This window comes from Drosophila yakuba, chromosome 3R (assembly GCF_016746365.2).
Source record: "Drosophila yakuba strain Tai18E2 chromosome 3R, Prin_Dyak_Tai18E2_2.1, whole genome shotgun sequence".
NCBI classification, from domain to species: domain Eukaryota; kingdom Metazoa; phylum Arthropoda; class Insecta; order Diptera; family Drosophilidae; genus Drosophila; species Drosophila yakuba.
The window spans coordinates 4,240,840-4,266,576 of record NC_052530.2 but is presented as its reverse complement, the minus strand read 5'-3'; the positions used below and the strand labels follow the sequence as shown (position 1 = coordinate 4,266,576).

Sequence of the window (25,737 nt, the reverse complement as noted above, 5' to 3'; positions counted from 1 at the left end):
AAAGGAAAAGTCAACAAGCAACTGAGTGGTTGCAGCAGCCACTTGCTTGCTTTTAAAGGAATGTGTCACCTTGCACCACCATCCTTCGCCACTTCCCTGCACCACCCATTAATCCACCTCCCTGCTTTTTGGCCACTGGCAAAATTGTTGCAGGAAATTTACGCAAACATTTGGCCCTGGCAATCTGCAGACTTTATGGGTGATTCCCATGCGACTCAACTTTTTCTTTTGGCCAGGGTATGGGTGTGTGTAAACCGAGTCTTTGTCTCAGTCTGGTTAATGGCGCAAAAGGACTTTAAACTTTTTTATTGTCAAAGCTGCAAAACTTTTGTCACCGCTTGAGTGTTGGTGCCTTGTGTGAGTTCTACATTTTATTGGAGAATTATACAAAGGGAAGATTGAAATCTATGACAAAATATGGGCAAACTTTATCCTGGCGTGTGCGAACAAATGGTTATGATTTACCTTTGAATATTGAACAAAAGTTAATTCAAAGAATTTATCGATATTTAAAATTACATCAAAATTTCCGTTCTTAAGTCTGGACCACTCAGCAACTCATTAGTTTGCACTAGCGTTTTTACAATCCATCCTGCAACAAAGACTCGCGCGTAACCTTGGTGGCATGTCTCCTCGTTTCGAGCGCATTGCAAATGATAAATTTAGCATTTTCCTGAGTGAAGCCTTCGTTTTTGTGGAAGTGCGTTTCTTTGTTGTCTGGCAAGTGGCATTAAGTTCTTGATAGCACAGATTGGGGATTTCGGTAAGGAATAGTTATATATAGTATATAATTTATGGCCATTTGGATGACGGTATCGAAGAGCCAGTTAACTTCGAGTGAACCACGGTTCGCTAGGAAATCTCTCACAAGCAATTTGCCAAAGGAGATTTCTCCATCCGTCATTACTATCCACACCTGGCATTTGTACGGTGGGTGCTAAAACAAATGAAACGGTTTCCATTGCCCACTTCATTAGCATTTCGTGCTGTCACGTGCCGAAAAATGTGTGCCTCTGTTTGCCGTCCCACATGGCACTTCCGCTTCCTGCCATTAAGGCAGGATTGTAAATCAAATTGCTGGCAAACCTTTTCTTGGGTCAAGACATTCTATTAGTTGGCTATTTTCACGCCCCGAACGGGTGCTGAACAAATGAACCTTTAAACTAAGCCCACTAAGGTTATCCCACTAACATCGGCACCTTCAAACACACTCGCACCTTTCAGACACAGCTGTTACGCAGGACACACCTCCCGCACAAAAAAATATCTTGCCTCACCAGCACTCCCGTGAACTCTGGAATGTCCTGTGACTAGGCAAACGCATTCAAACATCAATAAATTAAAGGTACAAATGTAATTTCGTTTCCTGACAACGAGGGGTAGAAAATCTGTAAAAGCGTAGTAGGAAATAATGGGAAATACGCGAGGACGAAGCTTTGAATGCCCTACAAAATGAACTTGCGCAATCAAATTTATAATTTATTTTTATTATAAATAAACTTATGTTATTCAATTTTAAATATTATAAAAAACTTACATAGCACCAAAATTACTTCTTCAGTAAATAAAAGCATTATTTAATGCATTTATTTCAAAATCCTAAATCTGATATATCTTTCAAGTGGCTTTCTTCTTAAAGTTTAATCACTTTAACAAGTTTAAAAGAAATATTTTTTACTTGTCAGTATCACGCATCTGCTTTTAAAATTCGTGTTGCCAGTAGAGAAGAGCATCGGAAAATAAAAAGCAGGAAAATAAATAAATATATATTTCCTCCCCGCTTTCGGCAGGACATAGATTAGGGTGCTGCCATGACGATGGCTGGAAATAAGACTCCCCCGACCGGGTCACGTCCTAATGTTCATGTGCTACTCCCCCTGTCGATAACCCCGGAAGAGGTCGCTCCACCCACACCACCTAATGTCAGTTTCAGCCTGGGGCAATATTTTAGCCATTTTATGAGACGCATTGCTCATATGCCTCAACCTCTTACCTTTCTGGCCAAGTAAATTGCAATTTCCAGTCGGCAGTTACAACGCGGCAGGGCACTTTCAATCTGGTATTTTGTTGTTGGTTTACACCTCATCGTCATCTGCCCATCATCATCATCATCAACGGACTCCTTGTTACAAAAAGGCCTGGACATCGACACATTAGGGGCGTATGAAATCCCCAAAGGTGGATGAAAAACCGGGGGATAAACGAAGGACCCCTCGAAAAACTGGGCAGCTGCAAAAGGAGTGTGAAGTAATGCGAATCGATGCACTCGCATGACAACTCGCCGACCAGACCCCTTCACAACCCACTGTTTTTGTGCCCTATCCATTGCCTCCCCGAATGGCAAAGCTCCCTTCAGACGAGTGAAATTAATGGGTCGGAAAGTGTTGAGATTAATCATGGCCGTCGTCCTGGTCGCGAAAGTAGCTGCGTCCCCATTTATGTATATCCTGCAACCTCAGTCCTTTTGCTCCTGCCCGCTGCATTTGCTCATTAAGATGTGACGCAATCTGGGCAACTTTATCATGCGGCCGAAAACCTTAAAGCCCCCAACGAATGAAGCTGCTCCTGTCAGTAAATGGAAATTCAGGACGTGAAAATGTAGGTGGGGCAGAGCATTCAGCAGCATTTTTATGCAGAAGGAGGACAGGTGTACGTATAGGGGAGCCTCAGCTCCTGGTAAATGAGCCTAAAAACTAGCAATAAAACGGCTAGAAAGTGGTAACGAATTGTAAGTGCTCTGTATCTTAAATAAACATTGCAGCATATAACTTTTCCTAGCTTTATTTATTGTTCAAATAATGAGAGAATTATAAAACAGCACTGAATTGAATTTAATGATATAAAAGTTGTAATCTAATTATACTTTTAGGCAGCATTCCAACATACTATAGAGAATTCGAGGAGCTAACTATAAAATGCAGAAAAGAAAACCAGAAAACCAGAAAGTAAGTAATGGAGACAGATAAACAGACCAACAATCTCGGCATAGAACCATAAATTAAGAAGAAATATAAGGCAATGAGGGCAGGACTTCAAGGGAGGCATTCAAGGAGCCGCAGGATCTGGACTAGCACAAATTTGAAAAACTTATATGCTGGTACTGGGATGAAAAAAGAAGGCGGACAGAATCACAAAAATGTTTTAGGCAACTTCCGACATGGCCACTAGGGCAATTTGAACTAAAGAACTCCAGAGAGAATTCAGAGAAAAGGAGAATAGGAAAATCTGGTAGTTCCCACCCATAAGGTGGCAAAGTAAGCAGAGATAAAGCCAGTGACCCCCGACTTCATCATTAAACATAGTCACAAAGTGCTGGGAGTGGGCCTAAAAGTAAATATCACACCGCTTTAAATGAGGTGGTGTGTTGTGTGGGAGGGACCACAAAAGTTCACTAGCTGGCACACAAAGATAGCCTAGGCACACTTCACACTAATACAAATACAAACATTCCTTCTAGATAACAACATTTATTGAAATAATGATATCTATGATACCTGAAATGGGATCAAGTCAATAGGGAAATGCTCGATTGGGGAAATGAATAAAATCAGAAGTGAAAACAGAGCTGCCCAAAAAAGGGTGTAAATTGCCAAAGTACTTGAGTACTAACTTGAGTTCTTTAACAATAGAGAACACTATAGTCGAGTTCCCCGACTATCTGATACCCGTTACTCAGCTAGTGGAAGTGCGGGAGAGAGTTTTCAACACTGACAGTTTTTGGCGGTTTGTGGGCGTTAGAGTGGGCGTGGCAAAAAGTTTTTTGGCAAATCGATAGAAATTTAAAAGACCTCAACTCTCTCTTTCTCTCTCTCAACTTTCTAGCTTTTGTAGTTCCTGAGATCTCGACGTTCATACGGACAGACGGACAGACGGACAGACAGACGGACGGACAGACGGACATGGCCAGATCGACTCGGCTATCGATCCTGATCAAGAATATATATACTTTATATGGTCGGAAACGCTTCCTTCTGCCTGTTACATACTTTTCAACGAATCTAGTATACCCTTTTACTCTACGAGTAACGGGTATAAAAAGTAGCAAGAATTTTAGTTCAAGCTCAAGATCAAAGAGTACTGAGAAACACGAAAGAACATTTTGTCAAAATAATTGTGCCTACCAGTGTATGTTCAAACATACACCTCAACTGTGTATTTCGCATTTCGTTAACACACATTATTGGTAAAACCTATGAAAAATCGAATACGATTTATTGTTATCATTATTAATTATGACAGCAGCACAGAAATTCGTTTTTTAATAATTTGTAACTCACCTAACTGAAACCCGAAATTATCAGACACCAGAAACCCCGAAATCTGGAGTGTATTATGGAGTCACTTTTCAACATTTTCGTTTTACCCATCGGTTCATCTCTTTCGCTTTCCACTCGTTTCTCACTCGAGTCCAGAGTGCGAAATGATAAATTTCCAGCGACACTACATGACGCAGGACACTCTTGGAACCCGGACGACCCCAGGATCTCCGGCCACTCATCCGTCTTTTCTCATTTGCACTCAAGGCGATTCAAGTGGTACACTGGGCTCCACTTTGGGCTCCCACATTTTGGATGGGGTTTTGTGTTTTATGGCCTGGCCACTTGAAGTGATATTTCCTCAATTGATAGGTACCGGAGGATGAGTCAGTTCCGTAGAAAAGATGCGGTTATCAACAAAGATTTTCCAACTCCTCCGACGTCCCTCCCTACCTTGACAGGCATCCCCATTCCTCCACGGACCCAAGACCTCCCCGGCAAAACACGAACTTCTCATCGTCTGTCAAACATAAATGAAGGAAACAGACAGCAAGAAGAGGGGGAGCCACATCCGTGGGAGGTTGGTAGCAAAATTGGAAATAAAAACAGTCAGGCGGATGAGGAAGAGCGGGACTCTACTGCCAGGCACTCTATTTATTGACAAAATGACGGCTTTGCCCGGCACTCAGTTAAAAGTCTATTTAAAAAGTTTTGACACTTGTCTACAGGTTGATAACAATGATGCTCAATACTTTACGGAAGAACTCAAACCAGTTTTAATGGCCGTAAGGCATGTAATACTTGTCAGGAAGGGAAAAAATAAAATCCATAAATATTTCTAATCATTCATTTTGAAATGGTATAACTGTCTTCTATAAAATGTCCTCTTAATGCTTGAATCGTTCAGACCTGTGAGGCTTTTAAATAGCAGATAGCTCAGCAGAAGCCTCGAAAGAATGATTCCCTTGATATTCTCTCGCCTGTTATTGCTATCGATTTTTGGTTTAGTTTGGTTTTGGTTTGTTTCTCTCACCAATTTCGGTGTGTATAGTCGGAAACTAAAGTTTTTATTTTATCTGCTTCTGGGCTGTTTTCGAGGGGCTCAGACAGACGGGAAATAGAGACAGAACTGTCAAACAATACGACAGCGAGTGGCGTTGGAATAACACTGGCAAATGCAGTTGGGCTTTGGGGAGTGCCGTGGAGAAAGGGGAAAGGGGGGTGGTGAAAATGGGCGGTCTTTTGGTCCGGTGGGTGGGGAAAGTCTGCTCTGAAAACACCAACTGCGCGACAGTTCAAGTTGAAGTGCCCCCTCTGTACAGCAGTAGTAATTTTCGTAAATCTGAACGACAACGGCCCGACAAACTGCAAAATGCGAGCTGAGCTCGGAATAGATGTACTCAGAGATAGCTAAGCCTCTTGCCTCCTTTTTACGTCCTCATCCCCTTTCAGAAGGACCTTCCCCTAGAGACTTGGCAATTTCAAGTTTAGTTTTCGGTGTTCATTCATTTTAATGAAGGAAATTTTATTTGGTCAAGTGAAACTGAAGTGGAATCACTTCATCAAACGTTGATAAAAGCAGAGCGCTTGAATAAGAAAACGAGAAAATGGCAATGCAATATTTAAGCGCAATATTTAAACGCAATTATTTAAGTATGTTACGTTTTACATTTTCACAGAGATTATATGTCATTGGCCTCCAACCAAATTGAAAAACGGATACTGAAAGAAACAACGTGAAACAAAGTTTCAAGGGTCATACAAAAGAAATTAATTCAATTGACACCTAGAATAATTGCCTTACAAAGACAGTCAGAGAAATTAACACATCTCTAAGGAGTTTAGTTTTTGTTCCAGTGATTCGACGAGGTCGTTTCCAGACAGTAGCAGGTAGTCGAATAATTTATGGCAATTATTTTGACACGGACAATGATGAGAGGTCGTTCCAGACCCGACCGCCCTAAGCCGCAGATTGTAATCTTCGAGGGTCCTGCGCAGGATACAGACTTAAGCACTTTCGATTAACGCAGAGCCCAACAACCAAAGCAAACAAATTGCTAAAATGCCATTATGACCACGAAAGGATCACGTCAGCCTACCTGCGTGAGTCAGAGTACAAAGAAGAAATATAGGAATATGCATACATGTATATCGAGAAGTTCAGGGGAGATCGCAAACAAGGACAGGACAGCAGGTGTGCCAGAGCAAAAGAAATCAGTTAAGGCAACTGACACAAAAGCCAGGAAAAGGAGCAGATATACCTACACTGAGAAATATATTTCGAGCTAGAAAGCTTGCAAATTACTTAGATTTTGAGGGATCATGTTACCAAGGATATAAGTGTTTCTGTTGTCGAACCTACATTTTCATATTAGAATTAGCATTCATTCCATACCTAAGATCCAATAACGTTATTTATATAATTTTTTTGCCAATACAAAATATGAATAAGTAGTGAAATGAAAGTTAGTCAATGCTCAAAAGAATTCCGATCAAAATAGTAAATTATATTGTTTTATTTTTACAGGATTAACTCTTTATGGCACTTATACTACTTTGTATTTTTAGCATTGTTCATATGGCTCCCCATTTCTCTCAGTGTCCAGAAACAGAGACCCTAAAGCGCTGATCAGGCTTGGATTTTTGCACCTGTCACTGCTCAAATCAAAGAAGACAGCATATATGGTATAATATGCCAGTGGAGAGCGAAGCGGTCCGATCTCAGGTAACTCGACCGCGATCGCCGACATCTGTTCTTGTTGCAGGTCCCTTACCGATTTTTTGGGACCAAGGGAGCGGAACTTACTTCGCGAACCAGTCGCCAGCAAACCCGTTTCCTTGTTTGTATTTTTGGCTCGTTTTCGAGGGTAACCCAAATTTTTCGGCGGATACCGTTGGCCATATAATTTTGGGAATTAGCTTTGCTCAAATTAATGGTCAGTCATTCGGGCAGTTGAAAGTTTCATCTGCGCTTGAGAGGCAGCTGTTAGTTAGATTTCAGATGCATCCGAAACAGGAAGATAAGACGTGTTTCCTTTATTTTTGGCAGTTATGCTTGCACTAAGCAAAAAGAATAGGATGTTCACAATTAAGAAAATTCAAAATATTTGCAAATTATAAATTTTGTGTGGCATACAAATTTGTCATATTTTGTCTCTTACAAAAGTGGCATGCTATAATATGAAGCATATTTGCACCTTGTTACATTTAATTGAATAAAAATGTTTGGATTTTACACAACGTTAATTAACATTTTTTTAAAAGTATATTTTTTTTGCCAGCAGCACACTTAACCAATTATATGCAAGTAACTGCAGAACAGAAACAAGAATGGCGCAAAAACCCATTAAGCACCAGCAATTAAGCATTCCGCAATTGGCTCAATTGATCAAAGGATGTCTGGGGTTAATGTGATTGCATTTTAAATGGCAATTTGCGATGAAAATTTCAAGAACTTTTGCCATATTAACAGCGATACAAGTTTTATTTGCGCGTAATTAAAACTTTTTTGCCAACCGCAGTGGAGAAAGGGAAATTCATCAGGAGCTTAATCGATTTTTGATTTCTTTGGGCAGGAAACTACGCAGAACACACCAACCCCTTGTTTATGGCTAATGGATTTTATCTATTGCGGTGTATTTTTACTTTTATCAGCCAATTATTAAATCGATAGCAAACTGCCATGGGCCAGTAATTGCGTTGGTTATTACATGCATGCTTTGAACTTGATTGCGGGGTGCGGCGAAGCTGTTGACCCAAAGGGTTGTAGTTGCTTTCAGGGTGGTTTAAGAGTAAGTTTGATTGGATTGCGTTGGATTGGTTTGGGACTGAAATTTGGGTCGAAATGCTGACCCACTTGGTGGCAGTGTAAAGGAATTAAGTGGTTGGGTATGGACTACATGGGATTCTTTGCAGTAATCAGACTTCAATTAGCTAAATTTCCCTGCCATCCTTGCTTCCTTTACTCACTTAACTTTCCGTTGAGGTAACCATCTGATATGCGTATCATAAGCCTCCTTTTTGCAGGCAATAAAATGAAATCCCTCACATAAATTTTGCTCCATTTAATAAAGCTGCGACTCCAAGACTCCAAGAAAAAGTTGAGAGCAGCCCGGAAAGATAAATGCAAATTCGGTGGTAGTAATTCGGTGGCATTTTAATACTCGACTGTCAACAGGAACGCGAATGATGTCGATGATGATGATGATGATGAGAGCCCTGATGATGATGACTCGACGACAGTAGCTTCGTTGATGAGCAAGGCAACCATAAGAAATATAAAAAACTCACAAAAGTCACGCAACTCGCATATGAGAAAAAGGATATTCTTGGGCCAGGTTTAAAAGGAGGGATCCCAGTCGATAAGTCGAAAGCCGAATGGCATATTTCCCCAGCCACATGTGACGTGACTGGCTTTGTGCCAGGTTCAATCTGCACTTGCCATTTATTTTTTATTCTTTAAGCTTTAAGCAAGTAATTTGCATAAAATGAGCGACAGTCGGAGAAAAACCAGTTCACGTCGAAAGCTAACAAGGATTAAGTAGAAAAAAGAGGGAGATTCAGGCAGAGGAAAGCCGGCGAAAAATGACTTCAGACTGCCATGTGGCGATGGGGAAAACTTACGAGCTGCACAAATGAAAATGAATTCGGGGCCAAAAGAATAATAATGAAGAGGTCGAAACGAGTACAGGACCCTGGCTCCAGACCGTAGCGAGTAATTAAACGAATTTAAGTGGAATGCCAGATGAATTGGGAAAAGGAAAAGAAGTCAATAGGATACACAGCAAGAGGAGCAGGAAGTTCCTATAAGTAGTGAAAATACAAGTAATTGTTGCTAGTGCATCTCAGAAACTACATCTGCTGCATCAGCCGCAGAAATTTAATGAGTTGAAATACAAAAGTTCGTGATGCTTCATTGTGAGAACGCAGGCAGCTACAGAGCCGCAGCTTCCTCTTAGTCCTCCGTCCTTCCGGCGAACTCCTTGCATCCAATCCTCTGCTGAATCCTGCGTCTCCTCCTTGGACTGCTTGTGTGTATTCCATTCATGTATGTACATTAGCGCACCGAATTCACAAATACAATATAAATGACGGTAAACGGATCAAATTACTTAATTACGAATTAGTTTTCCAGTTTGAGATTTCTAAAGCTTATCTTGTAAATTAATTAAACGCTTTAAAATATTTAAACCTATTTAGTTTCCAACTCATTGGAAACCTTATCTCATATTGAGCAAGGGCATAAATCAATCAAAACTACAAACGGACTTTCCTTATTGTTTCGAAACGCACTGTATTCATTACGCTTCTTCACAGTTAAGTGTGAATGTCTTCAAGAACACACTGCAATTGCTTTCCTTGGTCCTCCAAGTCAACGAAGTGCAAGTGCTCAACTCATACCCTGGCATCCCGATTTACCAGTTATTTTGGTCCTGTTTCCTTTCTTTTTGGGTAACCGACGTCGCATTTCATGCAAATGAAGTTAGCTTGCATATGCAAATGAGATTTGTTTGTGTGAGCGTTACATTTCACATTTGCAAAGGAATTTATGCGTTCGTATATCTCGCTCTCCTGGATTATTATTTAATTTTTTTGCGCACACACGCCTGATTTATGACTACTGAATTAATTTTGAATTCGGTTACAATTAACACGAAATTTTAAGCCGTGGCAGCTAAATTCCATATAAGCCTTTACACCTACACACATGGCAGAAAGAAATCCCTTCGTTACACACACACACAGACATAAATCATCGGCGTGTGGGGCAAATGCGATTAGCATTTTATACCATTTAAACACTGTCGCGCACACCACCACATGGAAAACAATGCAAAAAAGCAGCGGGGAAAAGCGGAAAACATTGTGACAAAGCTGGTGGGGCCACTCAACCCGCCTCTTTCCCGCTAGTCGACCTGTCTCCCTCTTCTTCCTGTTACCACCGAATGTGTGCATCTCCCTTCGAGCAAACCAGACACAATTACATATTACTTATATGGAGGCTAAAAAAGGGAACACACAGTTAGAAATGGTTCAGGCACTTAAAATGAAAGGGACTCGAATTGGTGGTACTCAGTGGTATGTGATGATCAAACGATGATTATATTGAACAGAACGGTAATTAAATGAATTTAAATGAATACTATTAATTCTATTGAAACCTAGGTAATAACCGGAAAACTTATTGGAGTGTTTATAAATTTAACAAAAAAAACAAGAGAGAACGCTATAGTCGAGTTCCCCGAATATCTGATACCCGTTACTCAGTGAAAGTGCGAAGGAGAGTCTTCAACACTTACAGTTTTTGGCGGTATGTGGGCATTAGAGTGGGCGTGGCAAAAAGTTTTTTTGCAAATCGATAGAAATTTACAAGACTAATACAAAAATTAAAAAATATCAAAACATTTTTCAAAAGTGTGGGCGTCGCAGTTTTGTGCGGTTTGTTGGCGTTAGAGTGGGCGTGGCAGCATGATTCGACAAACTTGCGCTGCGTCTATGTCCCGGGTGTCTGTAAGCTTAATCTCAACTTTCTAGCTTTTGTAGTTCCTGAGATCTCGACGTTCATACGGACAGACAGACGGACAAACGGACGGACAGACGGACATGGCCAGATCGTCTCGGCTATCGATCCTGATCAAGAATATATATACTTTATATGGTCGGAAACGCTTCCTTCTGCCGGTTACATACTTTTCAACGAATCTAGTATACCCTTTTACTCTACGAGTAACGGCTATTATTAATCATTTTTTTCTAAATGTAATACCATAGTTAGTGTCAACTCACGGTCTTAAATATAATTCCCGCCGAAAAAATGCGTCGTAAAATGTTTATTACCTGGAAAAAAAAGATGCATTGATTAATAAGCAACTTATTAGAAATAGTGCATAGAGCATTGATATGGATTATAAAATGTGGGTGTTTATATTAATTTCATACCAATTCGTGGCCCGTCAAACCAACTTTATAATACCCTAAAATTGGACGGAGTATGGCAAGGAGAATGCAAATTGCGCAAAAGTCGGTGGAAAAAACAAATGTGCAACAAAGCGAGCAATTGTAATTTAACTGCAGTCAGACTCTAGTTGGCAGCACTACAACATCAGCATCAAATGGCAAAAAGCAACAAAAACCAGAAAACAACGGCCAGAATTGTGCGAGCCTCAAGTGTTGTACGTAAGCCGCTTTTGTTAGGCAATTGTTTGCCTGCCTGGTTTCTGCAGTGTTTTCCGTTTTCGAGAGGACTCCCCGAAGGTGGGAAATTTTAGGAGAGCTGGGCAAATGAAAAATCCCCTCTACAGCCACTACAGACACACACACACACTTGCATAATCCACTTTTCCCAGGCAGCATCCCAAAAAAAACATGGAAAAGCGCAATAACAACAAGAAAATCCGGAAGTTACACATACGCCCCGTTGTCTGCGACTGACCCACAGCCCCAACTATAAAATCTTAGCGTTTCTGTTCTAGTCGCCATCCAGTTGACAAATGTCACTGCGATAACATCCCGCTGCACTGCAACCAAATTAAATTTTCAACTAGCTGCTAAAGATATTGATGCACTTTACAAGCTGAAATTGTGTGCATATTACATATCATCCTCTTTCTATTTAATTCATAAACTCGTTAGGTTAGATATATTTTGTATTTATAGTTTTCAGCGTGCAATTGATGCATTGATTTGAAATAGAGGATATTTTCGCAGTGCACGCCTGCCACGCCTCTTTAGCGCGCTGAGCATCCGCTCCATACCGAGACAAATGTAAAACAGCATAAAACACTCCTTGTCGTAGCAGTTTGCTCCAGCTCGCCATGGTGCTCCAGCCCCCTCCATAACAATGTTCGTGAAAAACTTGACACTTAATTGTCTGTCCTATCCATGTGCGTCATGTGTACCCGTACGCCACCAGCCCCTTATATCTATGGCATCGCATCTCGTCTGGCGCCTGTTTCTGTTGTCAATTGTTGCACATTTGCATGGCAATTGGATTGGACCACTAGAATGGTGAGTGGGGAGTGTGTGCGTTTGGGCCAATGCCCGTTGCTTCATGAGGCGTCGAGTGACTAAAGCTAGTTGAACAGCACACCATCCCCAGCTTCTTCACCATTTTGAGCTCCATTTTGAGGCAAACATTACAAAAAGCAGCAACAGAAACAGCAGAGAAACAAAATTATAGCTTCAAGTAGAATGGATTCCGATGAATTGCAGCTGGTAAGCTTTGGGATAATTTTGGGCAACTCAGAATACTCAACACAAATTAAATACAATATTTATTTAAAGCATATAAATTTACCCGCATTCAAGCTTTTTTTAAAACTTTTTTGCAACTAAGCCGTTCATTATTAAATATGGATGCCTCTAATAAATGTTAAAACGTTTAAATACGATGCTGTAATTGACTTGTCTATTTAATAGTTTTAAATAAGATAACAGCTAAGATTGTAATTATTAAATGTGCTTTAAATGTTGACCACTTGAGATCAACTTATTAATCAAATTTTAATCTAACTTAAATGATCAGAAGAATGAAAATAACAAATTATTTTGGTCAAGAGCTTAAAAGATTTAAATTCCTAGTGCCAAATTTTTGATAGAAGAAAATAATTTGTATGGAGAGCAGCTCAATATTTATACCCGTTACTCGTAGAGTAAAAGGGTATACTAGATTCGTTGAAAAGTATGTAACAGGCAGAAGAAAGCGTTTCCGACCATATAAAGTACATATATTCTGGATCAGGATCAATAGCCGAGTCGATTTGGGCATGTCCGTCTGTCCGTATGAACGTCGAGATCTCAGGAACTACAAAAGCTAGCAAGTTAAGATTAGGCATACAGATTCCAGGGACATAGACGCAGCGCAAGTTTGTCGAATCATGTTGCCACGCCTACTCTGACGCCCACAAACGGCCAAAACTGCCACGCCTACACTTTTGAAAAAATTTTTAATATTTTTTCATTTTTGTATTGGTCTTGTAAAGTTCTATCGATTTGTCAGAAAACTTTTTTCCACGCCCACTCTAACGTCCACAAACCGGCAAAAACTGTCAGTGTTCCTTCGCACTTTTACTATCTGTGTAACGGGTATCAGATAGTCGGGGAACTCGACTATAGCGTTCTCTCTTGTTTTTTACTACAGACTGTATCCAACCCACCCAACCGCCATACCCATTTTACCAGGTGATGCGGTGGAGCACTTCCGGCGAAAGGAGCTGCATTGAATGAGCTGGCGAACAGATGAACAGATGCACAGTTGCCACAATGCCGCGGGGCATTTGTTTTGGTTGGCGGTTCTGGGGCAGGTTCTGGTCTGCTCTGTTCTGACGGTTTGTTTTTGGGTAGTAGTTTGGGCAGTAGTTTCGCCACCCCAAGAAGGGGGGCACTAAATGGGGGAAATGGATGGCGGGTGCAGTTGGACGATTTTTGGCTGGATTTCGCACTTTGCTCGCTGTACGCTAATGAAAATGAAGTCGTAAAAGGGTTTGCCACGTGGCTGGTATTGCTTTCTCCTTTCACTTCTCCCGCATTTCCTTGTTTGCTCTCTCCGCTTTCGAAATCCTTTAAGCGCCATTTAGTTTCAACGAGCGCTTAACTTAATGAACACAATGGCCGGAAACCGGTTGAGAATGCTGGGGAAAATGTAATGGAAAATGTTAGGGTTCCGCCATTTGCTATCTATGTATTCGCAATTCCATTGGAGCACATAATCAGATCTTAAAAGCCTCCCGAAAAGGACATAGATCAACAATAGAATGAATAGGGAATAGAGTAACAACTAAAAACGCCATTAATGAAATGATGATGACAACGACGAAAGTTTAGCACGACCCAAACACATAAAACAAAAATTCCCCAAAGTCACAGCAGAGAAAACAAAGTCGAATCGCAAGTGGAATGGAAATATACACAGTGCACTGCAGTGATAAAATCTATTTCAAATTGATCCACGTTTTACTACTTTGCATAACCAAACTTGATAATGCCCTAGCAAAACTTCTAAGATATTCAAAGTTTTAAGCTTACTTGATATCGCACTATCGAACTATTGGCTTCCCCTATTTTTTTCTGTGTAAAAGCCAAGAACCCGGAAGTGATAGAGGCAAGTCTCAGCTGGGAAATGATGAGAAGCAAAAATAAAACATAAAACAAAATGCCCAAAAAATTAACGACAAATTGCGCATCATTAAAAGTGAAGAGGGAGATGCCTGGGAAAAACAGGAAGACAGAGGGACATATAGGCAGTTTACGAGGACCTACAAAAAGGAGCCAAAAGCCAATAATGGAAGCAAACGCAGGTTAAGGGCGAAATGAAGCCGAAACCTAACGACTGACAGGCAATGAAAGAAGCTTTAAGAGCCTGGCTATACTCCCGAATTGTAAGGATGTGGGTGGAGTTTCCAAAAGTGGGGGCGGGGGCTTGTGTAGGTGTGGGTGTGGCACCGCCTGCGGAAACACCTGGGCGCAGTCATTTGTTTGATTACAAGCCACGAGATACAACGACAATGAACCCAATTTGAAGATGGTAAAGTGAAAAAGAGGGACAGGTGCTGCCTGGCGGGGAATGAACTCATCCCATCCCACCGACAAATGAAAAATATTTGGCCATTCATTTTGTTAATTTAAACAAGTCAATGTAATAAACACATTGAAGTTCCACGGCCAAACTCTCTGTTTTCTTACTTTGCACAAGTAGAGGCTTGCTGGTTTACTAGTTCGGAAACTCTTATTAAATTTTTTATATGAATAAATACTTCTAAAAACTAAAAAAATGTTGATTCTTTTTCTGAAACAATTATATTTATATGGTAACCAATACAAAATATTTAAATAAAGACATTATTTATTAATAAAAAGGATAAAAAGAAATTTTTTTTTATGTTGATATTTAATTGGTGTACATTCATTGAAATACCCATTTATTATATTTTATATACTGCAAGATCCGATTTGAATTTCTGTCAATACCCTCTTCACCATGTATACTCTTCCCAACGCATTTAGCTCTTTAATTAATTAGTTTTTCTGAGTGCAATGAGCATAGTTTCAGCCGGGGACAGCGTTTAATTGCCCGACAATGCAGCTGCCCCGAAAACACACGCAGTTACACATCGGATCCTTGTGGGAAGAAAAAACTGACAGGCGCCAACGACAAACCCCTGCCCCCTTTTTCCCCTGGTTCCCCATCCACATGCTGGCCACAAAAACCCTCCGCTTGCCACTATAATGACTCACTTTGTGGCAACCGAGTTTACCAACTGCAGAGGAGTCGGGTTTCGCTGCTCTTTTGCCAGTTCGCATTTTGTTTTTTCCCTGGATTTTCTTCGTTTTCTACCCCTTTTTTGGAGGTGTGACAAGCCACCGGCTCAGCTGATGGAAGCGTGTCCTGTATCCCAAGTCTCGTGTCCTGGCACTTGTAAAATGGTGTTCCCCTCGCCCTCCACTGGGATAATTTTAATTGGTTTCCAAAGCATCAAGTGAAAAATGAAAACTTTGCGGTTAACAAAGAAAATTATGTTCAACACGAAAGTCTCATTAAAATTCGATTCAGCTTTTACACGGATGACATGGAAAACAAGCATGCTCGAACAAATTTCCCAAATAATAATAATTTAAACTATTTCTTTTTGGAAAGACAAATAATGTTCGAAACAAAACCAGTAAATAACTATAGATATTGTAAGTTAAAAATCCATTGATAAGTCAAAACCTATTTTTAACTTCCAAGAGTATTATTTTTTCTTAAAAATATTTACTATTAATTAAAAAGTTCTTGAATAATTGAAAGCCCACTTAGCCACTTAGTATGCCACTTGAAATTACTGCTTTTGAGATTCAATTAAAACTACCTTTGTGAAATTACATCGCATCATCAGATCTGAACAAATCCGGCCCCCTAAACTCGACTTCCACTTTTCCCCGCCGTCATGCTAGACAGAAAATTTTAATTAAATCCAAATAAAAGAGCCACTGGAGCTGTCATCAAGATATTTGAAAGTGACATCTGAGTTATTTGCACAGGGGTGCAGATGGGCAGAGATGTTAAGTGAAATTGCAGATTATTTTCCACCCACACTTTTTTTCCGTAATTCAAGTTATGTCATGATTCCTTTTAATAAATTTCCGAGAGCCACAAGCTGGCTCTCTTGGTCTTGGTCATTTTAATCAGCATTTTTTACTTAGCCGCAGCATATCATATTTTTTATTTTGCCGTTCCGATGTCCTGAAAGTGACCGCCGCAGTGGCAGCTATTTACCCGCCCACTGGCTGCCACGCCCCCGTTTCCTTGACCAAAGTCTGCACTTTGTTATGTTTTGTTTGCCTTTGCCTTTTGTTTGCACTGCTCCTGATTTTTCTCTGTGTATTCAGTGTTTTTCCTCGTGTTTTCCTCTTTTCCAGCTGCTGCGGTGAGGCTGTGGCTCAGTTTTTAATCAAAACATAATGTAAAAAGGATGCAAAATACACAAGGAAAGTGGCAGGCACTAACCCAACAAAGTCCATCATCCAACCTTCACTCCCCGACCGTCGAACCCGGACTTCTAAAAAAAAAGTGTTTCCCCTGTCGCCGTTGTTTTTGTCTTAGTTGTTGTTTTTGTGTCGTCCATTATTCAAAGCATAACGTCACAATAAACGTAAAAGGTGCAAAATATGGCCCAAAGGCAACAAGCAATACCAAAAGCAAGTGCCAACAATGAGAAAGAGCAGTGACAACACAAACATACAGTCCAACTTCACTAACTTAAAGTTCCCGGGTTGATTTCAAACTTTTCGTTTGCCCGGAACGCTGAACTTGCAAAGATTAAAGCTCGCACAGCTGTTAATTAAGTATCTTGAACTAATTTCCACTCCTAAAGTTGCCATACTGGCAAATATAATCGAATGATTTTGGTCTGTTTTATTAGCTAACTAATTAAAGTAGTTCAAAAATTAAGGGTTACTTTTTTCTTATTCTGAAATTTAATATTTGCACGTAAATCTTTTGGAAAACACATAAAAGAGTTTCTGGTCTCCGAATATGTGCATATATCAATTGAATGAAGCCTATTATTATACATGTCTGACAAAACTATGTTTTACTGTAGTAACAGAAAAGAATTGCAACAAAAGAGCCACCGTAAAAGCGGCACAACAACAACTCAACTTAATAACACTTTGCAGTTGTCGCTGCCCAGAGCACTCACCTGGTACTTTCCCCATACACCCCACGACCTCATCTCCTTCTCCAGGTACTGCTCCTCCATTTGGAGGGACTGCATAAATTTGGAAGGCAGAACTGGGAAGGAAAAACTTGATCGCTTCCTTCTTTCCAGTTTCCCTTCTCGTCTTTCTCCTTATAGTCGTATCTGTTGTTGCCACAATTGTTGCGTGCCCCGTCAGTCAGTCAGTCAGTTGGTCCGTTAGTCATTTATTCGGTTAGTCAGGCCTTCAAGTTGCCAGTCATTCAGTCAGTCATTGAAGTGTCCACGTGCGTGAATACAAGCGTCCACACAAACGACCCGATGTCAAACTTGCATCTTTTGACTAGACTTTTGCATCCGACAGTTTAACAGAATCTCTAACACCTTGCAGTGGAACACTTGACAATTGAATCTGTGAGATACCAGTTTTTAGTGACCTCTATGCACTTTTGATATTGGAAGTTTGGAAAGAATTTAAAATGTCTTATGGCCCTTTTTAAGTAAAACTTGTTTGCTGATTGTGATAATTGCGTAAAGAATAAGCTTCAACCATAAAACGAAATGTTAACAATATTATTATCTTCACAGTAAGCTTGAAGTATGTTTTGCTTCTACACTTAGGTGGTGAATTATAATGTTAAGCAACATTATACCTGTATTAAGCCTAACAGTAAAACCAACTCTAGTCTTAAAACTAATTTGCTATTCCCTGTACAGAGAGATTGGAAGAAACTCTAGTCATTGACCCGAAGAAACTGCTGAAGATATCTCGTATCTCTCTCCTCGTTTTCTGCTAACTGAATTGGTCCGCATAATTTGCCTTTTGATGGCTCGGAGTCGACTATCTCAACCTGAGTTGTTCCACATGTTTGTCACGTGGTGCGACTGAACTCAATTGCCTTCGACCTCGTCCTCCCCCTGCTTCAAGTCCCAATCCCCTCCTGCTTCTCGATAACAACTATCACAAATTGAAGTTCAACGCGAGAATTAGAGAAAGAGAATAGGAAAAGGGGAGAGAGGCACTTTCGCAGCTATTTTCCCCACTTTCCACGAGCGAACAGTTGTAGCTTGATACTTGGAAAATGTCAAAGGCACTTGATATTGATCACTGCCCTGGTGCAGATCTTGCCATACGCTGAGAGAAATTCGATGACAGCAATTAAAATATATTTCATTTATTCGAAAAAGTGTTGTTCAATGGCATTAAATTTAAATTATAAAATAATCATGTAATTAATTTTCCAATAATAACACTGAAACATTACAGAAGTATATAATTTTTCGACCATGTCTAGGTGCAGAATCAGTTTAGATTAATTTTCACAGAATTGAAATATATACAGTTTTATGCACTTATTGTTTAATATCTTATGCATTTATTGACTAGAAGGCATGATTATTTAATTATTTTTTATGAAATCCATCCATCTAATTTCCATCTAAATCTAACAATTCCTTACTTTCAGTGCTTGGTTGTAAACGAAGCCAGCGAAGTACCAGCGAAAACAGAAAAAGGGGCCTGGATGCGTTGCACTTGCCACGCTAGCGCGCACTCTCTCCCACTCCCATGTGGCAAGTGGTGGCCTCTCGCTCGCAACGCTTTTAATTATAGCCACCTCTGCGTCGAAAAGTCGACGCCGTCTGCGAAGCGGAAGTTTGGATATTTGGCATTGTCTGCTGGCATTTTACAAGCTCATGCAGCTGCCTGCATGCGGCGCCGTCTCTCCCTGACTTTCCTGCCACGTCTCTTCCACCTTGAATATCTGCCCCATTTGGAGACCAAATACCCCGACATCCGAGAGTCCATGATGCGAATTATTCAAATAGCTCGCGCCGCCTTTGGAGCGGTCTGCATGCGGGCCATAAGAGTACACATAGCTCGACGACTTTGGCATACAAATTAGATGCTGCGATAATCGACTATTCAGGTTGACTGCCTCAGCCCCCTGAATCACCCATCCATCCATCCGTCCATCGAACCATATCACCCACATCCCATACAAAATCCTCACACACGCACCGCCTGCAAAAGCTTACCTGTCACGCGTTTTTGCTCTGGAGCGCCCTTAAAGTGAATTTTTCAGTCCAAAATAATCCCTTCTTTGATATGTTTTGCCGGTGTAGCTGCAAGAGAGCAATTTTCCGGATAGATTTTAGTTTTTTTGGGCGAAATAAATTTTCAGTGACATAAATTCAACATGAAATTAATGCTAATCCTGCTAAAGCAAAAGGAGAAAATGTTACAGACAGCAAACACGCACAAGAGTACAGACAAATGCAATGCAGTTTATACGATTAGATTTGGCTTGGTACATGGAAATAGATATGTTGTGAAATGTGAGAAAAAAATTCGTTGTGTCTTAGAATTACCAATATTTCATAATCAATACAGTCTTTCCAAGAACTATTCTTGCTAGTTACTAACTTACCATAAGGAAATATTTAAAATGTGAAGAGATGAAATATTAGCACAAATTTACAATTGAACTCGTTTTTAAATACTAGTAAGAATATAAATAAACAACTATAATGGCCAAACAAATAAATGGTATAACATTAAAAACATCAGCGCAAATATAAGAATTATTCTGAGATATGGTTTTTGCCATATTTACGCCGCATGAACCTGGTTAAGGAAAATGTCCTTTTGATTCCGTGTCTAGACCGAGGATAAGTTTTCTATGCCAAATGCTGCCATAAGGAAAAAGAATGGAAAAGAGTGCAAAAGGGCGACAGCAGAGCGAAAACTTCCGCAACGCTATAAAAAGCCGAACAGAAATCAAAAATCAAGAGTGAAAACTTGCGGGCCAACCCCAGGAAAATACAGCAACCCACCGAAAACCACCCAGCCACCCGGGCAGTAGTGCAACCACCACCCCCCACTTTGAGGGTGGCCTGCTGGCTTGGCTATTTGCCTTCTGCGAAGGACGCAGGAGCAAAAGGACGATGCGCGGAGCGTATCGCGTCTGGATCAGAAATTGCAGACGGGCCTAATGGGATAAACTACGTGGAGCACACACACAGCTGGGGCCAGAATAACACAATATCTGTATCATGTGGAGAATCATATTTTAGTGCAATAAATCCGATTCAACATATTAGTTCGATGGCTGTAGACGATAAATAAATTTTCTATTCGTGTTTACTTTCTAGCATGGATATAGTTTGTTAATATTAAAGAGTTAATATTTCCATATTTTCTAAAAATATATTTTTGTACTTATACTATACACTTCAGTTGGGTTTTTGAGAATCTTTAAGAGTAATTTCAGACACTAGTATCTTTTACAATTTGGAGGGCTGATAGGTATTAGTATAGTCAATCAGTAAAGGATATTAATATTTCTTCCGCATCTGTACACCTAGTTATAATCCGAGACAGTCGTGTGACAAATTTTATGATGGCACTATAAATACTACGCGCATAAAAATGCATAAATGGAAAACAAAACCGGAGGAGGCAAATTGTAGTGTGTGGTGTACGAAATTTGCATTTCTACTTCATCGAAATTCGATGGCTCGAAATAACCCCACATACAGATACAGATACACACACATTGACAACCAGACAGGCACCAACTGGAGGGTGGAACGCCGGCTTGTTTTGCCGGCGAAAATGCGTAAAATAACGGCAGTTGGAGTGCTTTTCCTGATTTTACTCACCGGCGATTCTCCCGTATAGGCAGTCTTGAACGGTATGCTTTTGTCGCACTTTGCTTGAACAATTTGTTTTTCATAACCACCTAGTATATTTAATAATATTTCCTCTACTTAGCATTAGTTGCTGCGAAAATCGTAGCACAGCTTTGTGGGTAAACACACACACACACCGACGCACTGTCGAGCACACACACACTGAGCTTGATCTCCCGCTAGAAAAGTGCCGCACTCACGAGCCGCGACGTCACGTCCGAGCGAATCCGATTTTGAATGTAACATTCAATTTGAGCGGTGTGGTGTGCCCAACCTCGCTTAGGGCAATTATGTGCCTACTTGCAGCGTCCCGAAAGTATGGTCACTCTTCAGCTGTTAGTTCTCTGTTAGCTAAGCTTATTTTATTTAACAGTAGTGTTCAAAAATATAAGTGCTTTGGTAGAAAAACAACATTTCTTATAATCATTTCATTAAATAAAACAAAGATATTTGAGAAGGTCTAGTGAAAAAAGTTTATTTAAATGTTGATTGAATGTGACGTTTTTAAAGGAATGAACCACCCCAACGTAGCGCCATACTTGCAGATTTCCGTGCCTTTTCCCTGCAATGGAGTACGGTCGCATTACTCCCCAGGATTCAACCAAACCACAAACAAAACGCGCAATTCATTTTAATCGTAGATAAAGCTCTTGTTTTTCCTGCCCAGCGATGACGGAAGTGCCGCTCAAGAAGCGCAACGCCTGCGTCATCGTGCTGGGCGACATTGGACGCAGTCCGCGCATGCAGTACCATGCCCAGAGTCTTCTGGAGGAGAACTACCACGTGGACATGATTGGATACCTGGAGACGAGGCCTCTGGAGGAACTGACACAACATCCCCGCTGCCGAATCCATGAGCTCACTGCCGTCCCGGTGACGAACCTAACGCCCAAACTGCGCCTGCTCTTCAAGGCCTTTTGGCAGACGCTCAGTCTCCTGATGGCTCTTATCTCGATTGGCCGTCCCAGCTTCCTGCTCGTCCAGAATCCGCCCGGGATTCCCACGCTAATTGTGTGCTACCTGTACTGCGCGGTCACCCGAACCAAACTGGCCATCGATTGGCACAACTACACGTACACAGTGCTGGCTCTAGGAATGTCCAAGGGAGAGCAGAGTCCTCTAATTCGACTGGTTAGACGACTGGAGCGATACTTTGGCTCCAAGGCGCACACACACTTTTGTGTGACGCGGGCCATGCAGGAGGATCTGCAGCAAAACTGGGGCATTGGGCAAGTATAAACTCATCCGATTTTAGTAAATCACTTAGCCATGACTCATCTTACAGGCCTGTTAAAGTTCTTTATGATCGTGCGCCCGCGCAATTCCATTCCATCGACCTGACCCAAAAGCACGAGCTGTACCTCAAGCTGGGCAAGGACTACCCACAGTTCCAGGCCAAGGACTCCGAACAATCCGATGTTCTGGAGGCCACCGCTCTTACCCAGAAGCTGGCCAGCGGTATTGTGCAGTACAGACCCCATCGACAAGCTGTGCTGGTTTCAAGCACTAGTTGGACGCCGGATGAGGACTTCGGGATACTCCTTAAGGCTTTGCAAGCTTACGAGGAAACTGCGCAAGCTGAGCCGTTGGTTTATCCTTCCCTGTTGTGCATCATCACTGGAAAGGGCCCACAAAAGGAGCACTATGTGGTGGAGATCGACAAGTTGCAATGGCAGAAGGTGTCGGTGATCACGCCCTGGCTGGAGATCGAGGATTATCCCACTGTTCTGGCCAGCGCCGACCTGGGAGTGTGCCTGCACTGGAGCACCAGTGGGCTGGACCTGCCTATGAAAGTGGTCGATATGTTTGGCAGCGGGCTGCCTGTCTGTGCCTACGATTTCAAGTGGTAAGTATTGTTGCCTAACCCTTTCAACTCTTGTTAATTTTATTATTATTTACTACTTACCACATATTTATTTTTTAGCCTGGATGAGCTGGTGAAGCACGGCGAGAATGGCTTCGTATTTGGGGACCATGTTCAGCTGGCCGAGCAGCTGAGGATCTGGTTCGAGAATTTTCCAAAGAATCCAAGCATCCTGGAGACCAGAGCTGGTTTTCAGCGCAAAATTCAGGAATTCCAGGAGCTGCGATGGCGGGAGAGCTGGCGCCTCATCGCGGCACCCGTGCTGGAGGCAATCCTGTAGAGCATTTTAAATAGATTTGACAATTACACGTTAAAAGAGACACTCTTTGATTTGCTAATCGCTTTTCCTAGGTTAGCTACTAACAATTATATGTACACAAGAGCTTACAACTTGATTATGCAGATTATACACGATGCATTGAATTGTTTATTTTATTTTTGTAATCGTAGCCTATAGATAATAACAAATGCTAACCGAAATGGATACTAGCATTAGATTCAAGCGTGTACTTACCAAAAACAAATGTATTCATTTATTTATTAAATATTTTCACGGTACGTGTTTTTGTAATTGTCTCGCGATCAAAAAAATCATGAAAGTAAGTTATTAATTTTTTAGTGAATGGTAAAAAGAATGATTGGGAAAATAAATTCTTATAAGAAAATGGTTTTGTTTACCAAAATATTTAAAAATATAAATGCTTTTTTTTTATTTGTCAGCAAAATTCTAAGCCTATGGAAAAGCATTTGTTCGCGCCAAAGAGAATTTTGTTTTTTTCCAGCGACGGTCACACTGCAAAACCGAACCGGCTGCGCAAAAATTATAATAGTAATTTGTAGTGTAAATTAAAAAATTTTATTCAACTGTACAACAATGACCAGCGAGTGTCGAATCTGCGGCGAGCGCATCTTTACGCCGCACCCAAAGAACATCTTCGAGAAGCGAAACCATCGCATTCGGATGGCCATCGAGCAAATCACGGGCTTAGAGGTGGCGTCCCTTTTATTTGTTTTCCGCAATTATTCATAAGCATTGCCATTTCAGATCGTTTTGGAGAAGATGCTGCCCCAGCACATCTGCTCCTGTTGTCTTCTGGACCTGACCCAAGCCGTAGCCTTCAGGCAACGCTGCCTGGAGACGCACGCGAATCTTCACCAGAGGAGCTCCCCAAAGTCGAGTGTCGCCCCTAAAGGCTCCGCGGAGGCTTTGCAAGTGCGAAGTGATCCTATACTGAAGCGGGAAGTGCAGGAGGATACGGTCGACACCGAGGACGATAAGGAGCTAATGGAGGATGATAGAGAATTCTTGGACGAAGATAAAGAGTTCATGGATGACGATAAAGACTTCTTGGAGGACGTAAAGCCGATTGCAAGTTTCTCTCCGGCCAAGAAAATTAGACTCGAGGCCCAAAAACTCCCGAACAGCCAATCCCCACGAGTCAGGGTCAAGCGCCTTCGTGTGCAGGAGGTCGAGAAGTCAGATAGTCCGCCGCAATCTCCGCGGGAGCGCGTCCGAAAGCCCAGAAAGCGGCGACCAAAGCCCAAAGTCGATCGCTCGATCAAGAGATATGTGTGCGACCAGTGCGGTTGGTCGTTTAACGACCACAGCAACATGAAGGATCACAAGTTGCGTCACTTCGAGGAGAAGTTTTCGTGCGACGAGTGTGGTCGCAAATTCTACACCATGCCACTGCTCCGATTGCACATCCGAGTCCATCACAAGGGCGAGAAACCTTACGTCTGCAAGTTTTGCGGTATGGGATTCGCCAATAGTCCCAGCCGCTGTCGTCATGAGCGGTGAGTGTTGGCCTAATGGTTACTAATCTTCATGTATCATAAAGTACCATATAAATCAATCGCTTTGACAGTCAAATGCATGCTAACGAGCTGGTCCATCCCTGCAAAATATGCGGCAAACGTTTTAACAGCGAGAAGGGTCGGTTGAAGCACGAGGAGGGGCACAAGAGTGACCAACCAGATGTCCACATGTAAGAATCATTCAAAACTCACCGAAATAGACGGATTGACAATCAATGTTTTTTTTTTATTCTCTCACAGCTGCCTCACCTGCAACAAGGAGTTCAAGGAGGCGCAGTTTCTGCATCGTCACTACTCCACCAAGTACCACCGCAAGCGGGTCAACTTGTTGGTGGACGACCCGAAAGAGGAATTTCAGTCAGATGCCGATCCGGAGGAGAGTCCAGGATATATGGAAGAGGGGCAGGCAGAAATGGAGGACAGCCAGGCCGAACTGGATGTAATTTTGGAGGACGTGGAGGAGGAACAGTATGAGGACCACGAAGAACTTCTGGACCAGGACGCGCCCTTTGAAGACTACGAGTATGACGAAGTCATTGCGGAGGACGGGCTGTACACATAATTTTAAATACACACAACCTACGACTCCTTTGGCGCCACACGTTCGCCAATGCCAGGGATGAAGACTATCGGACTATTTTGGTGATTCAAATAACTTATTTGATCCAATAGCCATAAGACGATTAGCACTAACATTTGAAGGAATTCCACTTCGGTCACGGATTACAATTTGTTAAAAAATTTATTTTAATTACAAATTACGTTTTTTTTAAATAAAAATCATATAGAACCAATGTATATTTTACATTTAGATAGTCTAAGATAACAAAAACAAAATTGTAATCAATAAAAACTAGTTCGGTTTTGTATATGTAGAGTCCCTGGTTTCTTCGAAAAAGAACAGTTAGTTTTTCCACATCTATATGGCAAC

At 41.4% G+C, this 25,737-nt stretch overlaps 3 protein-coding genes across 8 annotated transcripts in view; 2 read left to right on the top strand and 1 right to left on the bottom strand.

The window, feature by feature from the left end:
* Positions 1–21,372, bottom strand: part of LOC6535491 (protein tincar) — a 64,342-nt gene extending 42,970 nt beyond the window's left edge. For 3 of the 6 annotated variants that reach the window (XM_039376407.2, XM_039376406.2, XM_039376408.1), the window contains exons 1-2: positions 21,095–21,372; positions 19,469–19,555 (exon numbers count right to left, since the gene is read on the bottom strand). The gene's annotated coding sequence lies outside the window, so the exon portion shown is untranslated. Of the gene's footprint in view, positions 1–11,042; positions 11,094–19,468; positions 19,556–21,094 lie in introns of all 6 variants that reach the window. The other 3 variants (XM_039376404.1, XM_039376405.1, XM_002096086.3) reach the window with 3 other exon arrangements.
* Positions 21,373–21,667: 295 nt separating this feature from the next.
* LOC6535490 (chitobiosyldiphosphodolichol beta-mannosyltransferase) lies at positions 21,668–23,411 on the top strand. Its single transcript, XM_002096085.4, has 3 exons — positions 21,668–22,353; positions 22,410–22,970; positions 23,049–23,411. Exons 1-3 carry the CDS (start codon positions 21,794–21,796, stop codon positions 23,266–23,268), a joined length of 1,341 nt encoding a protein of 446 aa, XP_002096121.1. The 5' UTR covers positions 21,668–21,793; the 3' UTR covers positions 23,269–23,411.
* A 355-nt stretch (positions 23,412–23,766) lies between these two features.
* On the top strand, positions 23,767–25,675 carry LOC6535489 (zinc finger protein 354B). The gene is made up of 4 exons (XM_002096084.3): positions 23,767–23,979; positions 24,034–24,785; positions 24,857–24,976; positions 25,047–25,675. Exons 1-4 carry the CDS (start codon positions 23,863–23,865, stop codon positions 25,366–25,368), a joined length of 1,311 nt encoding a protein of 436 aa, XP_002096120.1. The 5' UTR covers positions 23,767–23,862; the 3' UTR covers positions 25,369–25,675.
* The last annotated feature ends 62 nt before the right edge of the window (positions 25,676–25,737 follow it).